Source organism: Strix aluco, chromosome 17, assembly GCF_031877795.1.
Source record: "Strix aluco isolate bStrAlu1 chromosome 17, bStrAlu1.hap1, whole genome shotgun sequence".
NCBI lineage: Eukaryota > Metazoa > Chordata > Aves > Strigiformes > Strigidae > Strix > Strix aluco.
This window is the reverse complement of record NC_133947.1, coordinates 16,678,525-16,691,638: the sequence shown is the minus strand read 5'-3', so window position 1 is coordinate 16,691,638 and position 13,114 is coordinate 16,678,525. Positions and strand designations below refer to the sequence as shown.

At 51.6% G+C, this 13,114-nt stretch overlaps 1 protein-coding gene across 1 annotated transcript; it reads right to left on the bottom strand.

The window, feature by feature from the left end:
• Positions 1-2,075: 2,075 nt before the first annotated feature.
• On the bottom strand, positions 2,076-9,163 carry RAB5IF (RAB5 interacting factor). Its single transcript, XM_074843141.1, has 4 exons — positions 8,968-9,163; positions 6,628-6,731; positions 4,497-4,626; positions 2,076-3,838 (listed from the first exon to the last, which is right to left on the bottom strand). The coding sequence occupies exons 1-4, from the start codon at positions 9,094-9,096 to the stop codon at positions 3,797-3,799; spliced, it is 405 nt and encodes a 134-aa protein (XP_074699242.1). The 5' UTR covers positions 9,097-9,163; the 3' UTR covers positions 2,076-3,796.
• Positions 9,164-13,114: the final 3,951 nt, after the last annotated feature.

The window sequence follows — 13,114 nt, the reverse complement described above, 5'->3', positions numbered from 1 at the left end:
CCTTCCCCACCAAAGCAGCTCCTCCAAGGCCAGAAGCTTTGTGTATACTGCATCCTCCTCCACCCATTTGCCTGGAGGAGTGTTAACAGATGTCCTTGAAATGAAACACCCAGAAAGTGTGGGCAGGGACACTGCTGTCCCCAAAGGTCTCAGCAAACACTATCCCCAGTTGTCAGATACGTGTGTGCTTGAAGACAAAGCTCTGCTTCATGCTTCTTGGGTTTTCGAGACCCTGCTTGCCCCAGATCAACCCAGCCTCTGCTACTCTTGTGTTTCTGACAAACCAAAACCAATTAGCTCTGTCACCTGCAGGCAGCTGAAGCCCAGCAATTGTGAGCACAGCCTTCACAAGCTTGGAAATGCAGAGGTGATGACACCTCCACAGAGGGAGAGAGGCTCCTCAGTGGTGTGCCCCCAGCCCCAACAGGCACCGCTCGCTTTAAGGACATCCCAAGCACTGTTAAAGACAAGTGACATCCGCAGCTTTCCCTTGCTGGACCAAAACCACAGGTAACAAATTTACGTCATGCTGCGTGCCCAGCCCTCGGCACTGCAGAGCTACCCTGCGGCGGGCAGCAGCTGCTTTCGCTGGGGTCTGACAACTGATGTTGCCAAGACTCAAGATGCCCAGCCCTGCCACCTCCCAACACCTGTTAGCACATCTTTGCACCCACGCTGTTTTTCCCCTTTAACACCAAAAATAACTTGCATAAAAGTTTTAACAGATATTATGCTTGAAGCCCAAGAAAGACCACAAGAAATTTCTCTGCCAGTTCCACACCAGAACACACTTGCTCCTCTCCTCACAACAAGGTTAGGCGAGGGAATATCTCACTGTCACTCCTGACAGGGACTGGCTTCTTTTTGCTGAAAGCCAAAGTGATGTTCCTCCAGGTGAGCAGCTAGCAGTGAGCTTTGCAGAGCCTACAGGCAGTACAGCCTCCTCCCTGCACCATCCTGCAGACCCCGTGCAGCCTCCCACCAGCCGTGACTCCCACAGCTCAGCTCTCCAGCGCAGGAAAGACCTTGTTCTCCATGAGTCACTGCCCCATCATGGTGCAGACCCCCCACCAGCCACTGGAGGAGAGCGCAGGACAAACAGACGCCTTGTGCCAACACCAGAACTGCTGGGGACGGAGGAGCTGCCCAAGCCCCTGTTCCCCGCAGTGTAGTCCCTGCTCCTATCAGCTGCTGCTCTTCTGTCCTCCTAGCACGCAACTTCACATTCTCTACTAGACCATCCCTACGTCAATCTCTCTCGTCTCTGCAAAACCCCCTTGTTTTTACAGTGTTCATCATTGTAAGAGGCTCAACTCCATTCTACAGGCTGCCACATCCCCTTGAACTTCTTAAAATGAGCCTCATTTCTTCAGGAGCAGATGCCATAGCTTTAAGTTCTCTTGGTGATCAGCACTAGGGATACCTGCTTCTAGCCATTGAGGCACCCCTTAAAACAGAAACCTTAAGAGATTAAAAGCTTGCAGCTGAGCAACTGCAATCACTAACTTACTTACCAGGAGCCTTGAGGAGACCAGTGTCTCTTCTGCATAGTCATGATCCTCCTCAACTCTGGTTCTGCCTCAGCTTCCAGCCACTAGAACTGTAGAGAACTTCAAAGCAACTCAGCTGGTGGGACTGCAGGTAGGCAAGGAGTAAAGCAAAGGTGCAGGTAACTCACTCTCCAGCTCTGCACTCCCTCACTCTGTACATTTTACAGCAGTGCTTGAAGTCCTGCTCCGGACCAGACTTGGGCACCCTGCAAGGCAGCAGTGGCTCTGCCATGAGTGCATGTCACGGGGCAGGGACAGCTGCTGAAGGAGCAGAACAGCTTACACAGAGGCAACGCTTGGCTTAACCCCCCATTAAAGCGTGGATCTAAACATTAGCTACTACTTCCACTACAAATGCTTCTGGCCCCTTCTGAAAGTGGAGGACTCAAGCCTGCAGCACAAGAGACCCGAGAATCCCAAACAGCTGCTGGCTTAGATATTTACCAAAAATAAAACTCTTAAAGGAATCCCACACTCCCACCATTTTACAAAACTTCAAAGGTGAGAGGATACAGAAGCTGCACAGTGGATTATCCAGGTGACATTTATTAGAGCATTTCAAGTATACAATGATTTTACTGATGGCTGTAAGCAGCAAAGACGCAAACAAATGCCAGTAGGAAAGGGTGACCTAGAAGTAGCAGGCTATGCAATTCTTGTAGGAAATTGATGCTTTCAGATGAAAGGAGAGGAAAAGAAAGTATCAGGCTAGAAGACTGAGCAAGTTTGGGGATGGGGAGGAGAAAATATGAAGTTTGAGATCACTCACTTAAATTGGCAACTCACAAGTAGCAGAAGCTGCCTGCTATTGCACTCTTCCCTTGGCATCCCAAGGACCTAAAATAGCCAGGTGTGCTTTCTCCACCAAGAACAGACAGCATTTTCCCTGGTAAGAACAGAGGCCTGCACCAGTGGGCAGTTCTGGAGCGCGAGCTCAGCACTTAGAGATTCAGATCCCTGGTTTTGCACACTCACACGCAAGAACCAGGCTGTTGGACTTCTATCAGCGAGGAAACAATGCAGACTTTCAGCAAGAGCACACTAAAACTATCAACTCCTCACTATAAGGCAGCTTTAGGTCAGGACTCTTTTGGATGCCTGAGCTGTTGTTTAGAAAAGCAAGGACTACATGGCAACAAGACTACAAGGTCCTCTGACAATAACAAGGACTGTGCGTGTTTTCCAAGAACTATTTCTGAAAGACACATCCTTAAAAATATCTTAAAGCAGAGACTCCCCCATTGATGCACAAAAAAGGCATGACTAAGGAGGAACTGAGCTATGAAGTGATCAACTCATAAAAAGCACCTCACAAACCAGAGGCTATGTACTTTGCCTGATTTGCAAGTGAGTAATTCTGCATTTAAGATAATAGCTGCCTCAGTTGTGTCTTAGTCTCCTGCATTTATTAACAAGGAGCAGTTGAATTCAAGAGCTTAAAAAAAAAAAAAAAGCATTTAAATGCTTAATATTTAAAAGGGTATCTCCAGAATGACTGTCCTTCAAGACTACTAAGCTCTGAGGTATGCGATGGCAACTCAGTAGTCAGGCTAGCAGAATGCAGCAGCGTTTCTAAGCCTGCTGAACACACCTTCGTTAACCAAATGAATCACCCTTCTAGCAAAATTGCTTAAAAATTTGTCTTCGGTAAAGACCATTTAAAAATTCTGGTCGACAACTGATTTGCAAGTAAAACAAAAAATATTAGAAATGGTAACAGAGTTTGCTTAATCAAATCAGATCTGATTACTACAAAAACATGCTAAGGACAGCCACTCAACTCATATCCTGGATGCTGCAGTGCCTTCCTCCCACATACCCTACAACTGCTTTTTAAAAACTTGTTTGTCTAAAGGACAACAATGGAAGACAAGTCAGGATTTAATGACAGATTTCAAACAGAAGGGCATACATACATTAAATTAACAGATTCAACCTTCAGCACACAGGAGTTCGATAGAGTTACTGGCTAGAGTCACAGAAAGTTCCAAATTTGAACAGTCTTGAACCACTTCCAAAAATTCCAATGGCTTTTTAATAGTTCCAACAATTATTGGGTATATAAAACGGAGACAGACTTCTTCAGCAGAAGAGTTGGGGCTCTTCCAGGCTAATCAGACCGCTGGTACGGAAGGGAGTTGATTTGACTTCCCCCACCTTCCCACCAGTCCACTAACGACTATGATTTATTAAAACCTTCTCGATTTACTAACAACTGATTTAACAGGCAAAAGCTGCAGACTGTGTCAATCATAGTGGATGGCAGTATAGAAGATTATCCAAACAACCTGTGGGGAGAAAAGGAAGTGAAGGTTATTTTGATGCCTCTGGAGAAGGTTCAGACATGGAAAACGAGCCTCAGGCCTTGCTCTCACTAGAGGGCTGGGGACTGAATTCCAGCTTTGCGATGGTCTCGGAGAGATGTTAGGATCACCACACGCCACAAATAGTGGCATTCAGCCTGCTTGCCTTCTGGGGTGACCAGCCTCTCCACATTAAAATTTCACCGCAGTCCCTCTAGTGATTTCAAGCCGCCACCAAACCAAGTGCTGAGCATATTCAGAGACTTGGGGGAGGGGAGCAAGGGAAAAACCAAGACACCCGAAACACCAATCTGAGTGTAACTAGCTCTAGATGAAACTCCACCAGGATACCTGGGACAGAGGGTGGGAAGACATAAAAGTTCAGCGGTAGCTGCAGAAGTATAGCTGCCTGTTCTTGCATCCTACATTCTACAGAGAAATCCCAGGTGTTAATACTGTATTTCATAGCCAGTAGCCATCAGATTTTGGGATTTTCTTTCCCAATCAACTCCACTTATTAGATGATGTTAACACATCTCTCCTATCAGCGCACCACCTCACCTGCTTTTCTCCCAGGTCTTTGCCCTCAGAAAGTGTACCAACACAATTCACTGATCAACTTAAAGCAAGCAAGAGGCATTACCAGAAACAGTGCAAAAGATGTCATGAATCCTTCCTTTGTTAGCTCCCACGTCCCACCATACTCCTCCTCATCTATCTGCTGGAAGCTACTGAAGTAGAGGTACAGAACACCAGCATTGATCAGGCAGAATCTGGAAGAAAAATATTAGGAACAGTCATTTCAGTGATACAGGGTGCTGGTATCCAACATTCCGTACAGCAACGTGGCAGTGAAATGTCTTCCATCCGCAGCAGAGAGGAAGCAAAGAGGAACGCTGTTCCTGCAACACTTCCCAGGCAGCTCAGCCACTTCCTTAAAAGAGCACCTCCAGGTCAGCTTGCCATAGTATGCTAGGTTTGGATGAAGGTCACCTCACAAGGCACAGCCTACTCCTAGTAAGGCTCAACAGGCAGTAGTCAGAAGCTGGAGGTATCAGCAGATCTGCAAACCCTGAAAGTTTTCCTGTCCTGCGGATCAGCAGCAGTCCTGCTCCCAGATAGAATCCCATTTCCTCGTGTGTGCTACTTGATTTTGAGGCTGCTAAGAGGGAAGACTGTTAGACTTTATGCTCAGTTAGATCCCTGCTGGCATCCCGTGACCAAATGCAGTGACTTAGAGATGAGAGCCAAAGCACTGGGGTTCAGCTTGAGACAACTCTCAGTGCTCTCTAGTCTGTGCCAGCAGTTACGCTGCAACGGAGAGAAAAAATGTGATCTGTTTGTCCTTCGACACGTTTGGCTTTACACCACCCCAGCTTAGGGCTGGGGCAACCTGGGAAGTGACAGGTACATTCCCTGGAAAGAAAGCTGATAGGAAGAGCAATATGGGAAGACATACACGCAAGTTCAGTGACTAGCAGCAAGCTGTGAGCAGCTGTGCAACTGCACACCACAGAAACCACGCACACAGTTCTAGAGGGTTTTAGTTTTTCCACTGTACACCAAATGACTTTTATTTCTTATTAACGTTTAGCACAGGAATTGGCTTAGTTGGCTGAAGGTGCCTTGTGAATTAATGGATGACTAAGTAAGAACAATGCTTCTCAGCTACTCCACATCTGCTACTGGAACACTTTAGATTTAACTGTTTGCATGTAGCTATTGAGTTCCTCTTGGAGCATCACTGCTTTACAGACCCTTATCCCTAAATTTAATTTCTTATTTCTTTTTTTTTTTTTTTTTCTTTTCCTTGCTGCTATTCTCTCTACTTTTTCGCCACAGCCAGGACACTCAGGAGAGGGACAAGATAAGTCAATTTTGCCTAAGAAAAGCTGTGGGGCTGTGAGCTTCACAAGGAGACCTTGACTAGGCACAGACATTTGCAGAGTCCCCAGAGCAGACACAGCATCTTCCCACCCCTGGTGTTCAGAGAGCAGGGCCGTGTTTCCCATCTCTGGTGTCCCTCCAAAGGCTTTCAGGCTCATGCCAGGGCCAAACAAGTTTTTATTTCATAACTGAGTGCTCACTGGAGCCTTTGGACACCTGCTGGGAGGTGACCCGAATCCCATGTCTTGGTGGGGATCCGATGTGTACACACCCTTCTGGGCACTGCCCTCCCCATGCACCGCAGCTGGAAGAACAACTTGAGCAAGCTGGGAGCGCTGCAGAGGCACTGCCAACGGTGCCACTTCGCCTGCTTGTTAACTACGGTCTTTGGTGTTTGGAAGAAACCTTCTCTTTTCCGAAGAGAAGCTGCCCCTCTTGTCTACTAACAGACTCTCCTCTCTGAGGAGGGCTCCTCAGAGAGGAGGAGACTCAAAGAGAAGGACTACCACACCTTCCCCTCCATGGGCCTTACCTCTCAGGTGGCCACACTAGGCACCACACTCATAGCCCCTATTCACACGTGCCTCCTCACAAGTCCTCTTGTTCCCTCCTTCTACCCCTCTCCCTTTAATAATAACAAAATAAATAATGATTTTAAAAAGCATTAATCAGGCTGAGGAGAGAGAAAGAGGCTGATGAAGACATGTTATGATTTATATGAATTTGAAAACAAATAACAGTCAGGAATGCAACGCTGGCTTTAAGATGCACAGCAGACAGAGACTGCATTTGGCCAGCCCGTTGTTAACAGCACAACTTTAAACCACACATCAAGTAAAGTCCAAATGTGGGAAAGTACAGGAGACAGAAAAAGAAATAAACCTTACACTGCTATTCCCACGAATCCCTTCAGTGGAACTACTCCCCAGATGATTCCCAAAATAACTGCGATGATCTGCCGGAACCAGTAGATCACATCTAAAAACTCGTCCTGAAGAGATAAAGCACAAGAAAGATTTTAGTATTCACTACGTTTCCTTTTTTTAAAGCATCATACAATTAACAGGTGAAAATCTAACACACCGAACACTTAGTTTTCCATTCGAGGTATAAGATACTGTACTCAGAGCAGATGAAAGCAGCTTACGGCCTCACGCACCCTCGACTTCTCCGCTTCCAAATTAAATACAGGCTTTGTCCTCCAATGGGCTAACTGCAGAGGTGAACAGGTATCTAGTCCCCTTGCTTACTAAAGATTGAATTCTTCAAACTTTTATTCTAGTGAATTTTTATAGAACTGTCTATGCTTTAAGACTGTTACAGCCACTCTCAGCGCCCCAGGCCCTCCCCTACACAGAAACAAGTGCTACCAGTAGCCAGTGCTCACACCAACTCCAAACCACAAACCATCTCTCGCACACACTACGAGTGCATCTGCATTCTTTCAGAGCAGCAGTGAAGTGGTCCTGCCTGTTTGTCTGTAGGGCCAACACAACTGTAAGTATGGCAGCTGGACAATGCTGACTCACACTTTAAATAAAATTCACTTGCAGCTTTTTCTCTAGCCTCCCCAAGGATGGGATTCCCCAGCACACCCCCAAACACCAATGGCCTTCATGATTTTACTGTAGGCTGTGCAAATTTGTTTGGCTAGAGGTAAAAGACTAGAATCCATGTCAGATATGATCATTTCTCTCTGTCTGTCACTATGTTTCTGTCATTTTAGCCTTCAGTTCGCATCCTATTGCATCAAAACATTGGGACAGCCTGTCATTCCTCCCCTCACTAACTCTGAAATTCCTGCCCAGTTTGTCAGAGGGGTATGAGGCCGAGCACAGGAGAGCCCCACCAGTTCCGTGGGCAACAGTAGCTGGTAAGAAAAAAGCGACACAGATTCATGTCTGTCCCCCCAGGAAAAGTAGGGCAGAGCCCACACCTTCTCCATGCTGAAAGGCAGAGCCAGCAAGCCAGGGAGCAGACGTCCCTGGCACACGGGCCCTGTGCCCAGGCCGTGCCAGGGATACGGCAGCACCCGGGATGCTGCAGGAGCTCAGAGCACCGTGTGGGCAGCAGCAGGAAGAGGCTCTGCCCAGGAGCATCACAGCACATGGAAGATACGCACAGGGGAAAGAGGCTTCGCTAGTGCTAAAAGCACTGGGAAGTCTGCGGCTGACATGTTTTCTTTCACTCGCTCTTGGAAGGTTTGCTGACAAATGAACAAATCACGCAAGTTAAGCACACACATGAAATTCTGTAGAAACCAAATCTCTTTTTGCACGGAACGGTGAGGTGAGGAACAGCAAAGCAGACCGCAAACAGCTGAACAACCACCGTGACATACTCGTGCCGTGACACTAACGGAGAAACTCTCACAAGCCTGTTCTTGCTGCTGCCCTTTCCCTTCAGGCCTGACAGGTCAGCTGGATTTGCAAATACATTTTTCATGCAACTTCTTAAAGTAGATTATATTTCTAGTTTTCTTTTAATTACACAAAGTAAATTTTTGTTTAATCCAAACCCTAAATTTATCTGAGGTATCTCAATATAAGTGCAGCTTGGGTTTTCTTTGGCTCCACGCCCAAGTAGCAGAAAAGAGCCGGGTCTGCTGTAGGCTACAGCACGCGGATGTGCCACATCTGCCTTCAGAAAGCACTTGGAGGGCAAGTTCTGGGGGTAAGGAACGACACAAAACCACGGAGCACCGGTTGTCCAGTGTGAACGCCACGGCTGGATTTACACAACAATGCTGTGCTTACCGGGATGGCTGCCAGCTGACACCCCGGCCTCCCCTGCGGAGCCTCCCCAGCGGCTCAGCACCGCCCAGCCGCCGCAGCCCGCCCCGGGGCAGAAATCCGCCCTCCCGACGTGCGAGGGCGGGGGGAGAGACGCGGCAAAGCCGCCCGCGCTCCCCGCAAGAGGGATTTAAACGAACTCAAAGAGCCCTTGGCGGGCTGCCGGCGCTCCCCGCACCCAGCGGGCCGGGCACTGCTGCGGCCTAAGCCTGCCCGCCGCCGCGCCGCCGAGCCCCGCCCGCAGCGGGGGCTGCTCTGGCCCTGCCCGCGGAGCCTTCCCCGGCCGTGTGAGCGGGGACGAGCGGCGGAGACCGGGGGCCGGGCGGGCAGGTCGCGGCAGCGGCACCAGCGAGCGGCCCCGGGAGCGCCAGGCGACAGCAGCCTCCCCGCGCCCGCCCTGGCCGGAGGTCCCGGGTCCCGCCCCCGCGGCCCCACCTTGTCGTGCCAGGCGGAGTCGCTCCGCAGCGCTTTGCCCCACACGGAGCCGCGCCCGGCCGCGCCGCCGTTGGCCACCGCGTGCTGCTGCGCGTGCGGCGGCTCCTCCCTGCGCCGCGCGCCGCTCATCCTCCTCCGGGCCTGCCCTCCCCCGGCCCCGCCGCCGGCCCGGAAGCGGCCGCCGCGCAGCGTCACCCGCCCGCGCCCCCGCTCCGCCAATCGCGGCGGGCCTCGCGTCACACGTGACAGAGGCGAGCACCGCCCCCCTACGGCAGGGGAGAGGGACCAGGCCGGGGCGCGGCGCGCGTTAGGCTGGGGGCGGGGCTGGACCGGGGTGGGCGGAGCCTGGGCGCGGTGAGGGGTGGGACCTCCCCACCCACCCCCCCCGCCTGGCCCTGCCGCCCCGGGAGCCGAGCGAGCCCCGGCCCCGGGGGAGGCGAAGGAGGGACCCCCGGTGTGTAGGGCGGCCCCTCGGCCGGGCTCCCTCCGCCAGGCGCTGGCAGCGCTGGTCCGGGGCCTGGCCGGCCGCTGGGCCCGGGCGGATGTGGCGGATGGAGCGGCCCGTGCCCGGTGTGACGGCAGCGCCTGGGCTGGCAGCGGCCGTGGGGTCACAGAATCACCGAATCCTTCGGGTTGGAAAAGCCCCTCGGGATCATCGAGTCCAACCCTCAGCCCGACTCTACAAAGTTCTCCCCTACCCCACATCCCCCCACAGCTCATCCAAACGACCCTTAAACACACCCAGGGATGGTGACTCCACCCCCTCCCTGGGCAGCCTATTCCACTCTCTGACCACTCTTGCTGGGAAACATTTTTTCCTCATGTCCAGCCTGAACCTCCCCTGTTGCAGGTTAAAGCCGTTCCCTCTTGTTCTGTCACTAATCCCCTGTGAGAAGAGACCAGCACCAACCTCTCTACAACGTCCTTTCAGGGAGCTGTAGAGAGTGATGAGGTCTCCCCTCAGCCTTCTCCTCCTCACACTGAACAGTCCCAGCTCCTTCAATCTCTCCTCACAGGATTTATTCTCCAGGCCCTTCCCCAGCCTCGTTGCCCTCCTCTGCCCTCGCTCCAGCCTCTCAAGATCTCTCTCGTACTGAGGTGCCCAAAACTGGACACAACCCTCCAGGTGTGGCCTCACCAGTGCAGAGCACAGGGGGACTGTCACCTCCCTGCTTCTGCTGGTCACACTATTTCTAATCCAAGCCAGGATGCCGTTGGCTTTCTTGGCCACCTGGGCACACTGCTGGCTCATGGTCAGCTGCTTGTCAGTGAGAACCCCCAGATCCTTCTCTTCCCGACAGCTCCAGCCACACCTCCCCAAGCCTGTAGCCACGCAGGGGGCTGTTGTGGCCCAAGTGCAGGACCTGGCATTTGGCCTTGTTGAAGCTCATCCCGTTGACGTTGGCCCACCGATCCAATCTATCCAGGTCTCTCTGTAGAGCCTCCCTATCCTCGTGCAGATCGACACTCCCGCTTAACCTGGTGTCATCTGCGAACTTACTGCTGATACACTCTGTGTCCTTATTGAGATCATCAATAAAGATGTTGAACAGAAATGGTCCCAACACCGAGCCCTGAGGAACACCACTTGTGACCAGCCTCCAGCTGGATTTAGCTCCACTGATCACCACTCTCTGGGACCGTCCATCCAGCCAGTGCTTGACCCAGCAGACCGTTCGCTCCTCCAGGCCATGGGCAGCCAGTTTTTCTATGAGAATCCTACGGAGAACTGTGTCGAATGCTTTTTGAAAATCCAGGTAGACAATATCCACAGCTTTTCCCTCGCCCAATCGTTGTTCTCGCACCCTTGGATGGGCGAGGGAACCGCTCCTCGCACCCCCACACGCACACACAGCAGCGCCTGGTGCTGGGCCGTGCAAGCTGTGCTGACTGCTCAAAATCCACACTTTTGAGACTCTCCATAGTTCCTTCCTGGCTACAGGACTGGAGGCGTTTGGAGTGGGAGAGCCTTTAAAATAAAACACAGTTGTGCGGGTCACTACAGCTTGTTATCTCCGTTTATTTGAGCAGGCATTACAGCAGGCAAGCATTGCCATCTGCAGAAATTATGCCCTTGGAAGTGTATGCAAAGAAAATAATCACATGTGGAGTCCTAAAGATTTGACTGTATTTTTATATTCTTGCCTTACAGGAGGAATGGTGTTCAACTTAAACCAGTTGCATTCCTCTTGAAAAAACATGTTGGGAATTACTTCAGCATGGGGTGGGCAGGGTGTTTGGTTGGGATGATTCACTATTATCCTCCTCAAGGTGTGTTTATGTGGGCAGGTGGGCAAATTCCCATTAAATATCAGGAGAATTTGCTCACACTGAGGGTGGTAAAACAGTGCAAAAGGTTGACCAATATCCTCTTGGACATACTCAAAAATCAGTGATCTGACTCTAACCAACCTGATGCATCTTTGGAATTGGACCTAACCTCAAAGTCGTTCCTGCTTTGAGCAGGGGTTCAGACCAGATGATGTCCAGAAATTTCTTCCAAATTAAACTATTCCTCGACCCTGTTACAACTGGGAGACTGTAGAAAAGTCATAAATTAAACTGTTTCTCTCATGAACATTTCAGATGTAAAGCTGGACATAGATTGAAACTCTTGGGTGCAAAGACAGCTCGCATTTTTTTAGCAGTGTGAATATTGTGACGATAAATGATGGAATTTCCTGTCTGTGCGTGGGGGTGGGTCTGGATACCTCCTTCTGGTGGGCCGCGTGATGAGCCGCTCGGCTCGGCAGTGCTGGGGCCACTCACGGCGTTGCTGGAGGACCTTGATCCTGCAGTGAACCTTGCTGGTGGTGGCGAGGCCTGCGTCCTGCAAAGATACCTCGTACGGAGCCGTTCCTTCCTCGCCTGCCCATGCACATCCACGCTGGCGCTGACGCATCATGAGCTTCACTGTTTCATTTCCCCATTAACAAACCCTGGGCCCAAGGTCCTGCATTTCTTTCTGCTGCACAAACGAGCAAATGCATGATGTGCTGAGCACCTCAGGAGCCCGGCGGCCATCTCTTCGCAGCACTAAATACTTCAGTAGCAGCGACCTTGCTGTTGATTTCAGCAGGACCTGGGAACCTTCTGGAGTAGGCTGGACCTACCTGAGCCGTGTGTGGTTATCACAGAGGGGAGCAGGCAGATGAGTCCTTGTCCCAGGCTTCCAGTCACTTCCAGCTGAGTCCATGTAATTTAAATACAGGTTAGGCAAATACTTTTGGACTTCAGAAGCATCTTGCCCTGCTCCAGCTATCAGGCCCCTGAGCACATGTCCAACCCCTTGGGCATTTGCCACAAGCCAAAGGCTGGTCCAGTCAATGGACCCGTGTTGCATTAGCAGGAAGGGGACACGCAGTGGGGGGGGTCATCGCTGTATCTCCAACAGGACCTTTGCCTCTGACACCCCCACGATGACAGGGTCCTTCACTGAGGGGCCAGGTCTCACATGCCCCGGCTCCAGCCTCGCTCCTGGGGCGCTCCTCAGGTGCTTGGGGCATGGCAGCCCCCCTTCTGCTTCGTGCCCTCCGCTCTGTGATGGACACGGTCACTGAGCGCGGGAGGTGACCGCCGCGGGACGCCAGGGCTGATCTCTTCCAGGACTTCAGGCTGTGTCCTAGGCACTGTCCCCAGCTCCGTGCTTCGGCCCCAGGCCACTTTGCAGGGGTGGAAGCTCTTGCATGGTGATGAGACACCTGGGCCAGGGAACTGAGCTAAAATTCACATGCTAAAAGAAAAACTGGCTTGGTTTACTCCACCTCCATTGCCTGACCCACTGCTCAGAGAGAAAACCAAATTAAATTGGGTCTTGAAAGGACGAGGAGGAGGCAGGAGAGGTGCCAGAGGATGAGACAGGGGTACAAACAGGCCCCTGGTAAGGGATGTGTATTGGCAGGCATGTGGGAGTAGGGGAGAAGGATTATGTGGGGAGCCCTGGGCACAGTCAGGGGAAGGTGGAAGGGCTGGATGGGGCTCAAGGGAGAGCCCGAGGAGCTGTGCAAAGCAGCTCAGCATCAGCCCCTTCTGTGCACGCAGCTTCAGAGGCTGCAAAGCCTGCGAGGAGCTGCCACGTCCATACTGCCCCTCTTCGCCAGTTCTAGACCCTGGGGCCGGCCTGACACCTGCCCAGTGGTGAGGAACT

Excerpts from the sequence above, each read along its gene's own strand:
- RAB5IF (XM_074843141.1), bottom strand. The coding sequence starts at position 9,096 with ATGAGCGGCGCGCGGCGCAGGGAGGAGCCGCCGCACGCGCAGCAGCAC. Across the intron at positions 6,732-8,967 it reads ACTCCGCCTGGCACGACAAG|GACGAGTTTTTAGATGTGAT; the intron begins GTGGGGCCGCGG and ends TTATCTCTTCAG. Across the intron at positions 3,839-4,496 it reads CATCTTTTGCACTGTTTCTG|GTTGTTTGGATAATCTTCTA; the intron begins GTAATGCCTCTT and ends TTCTCCCCACAG.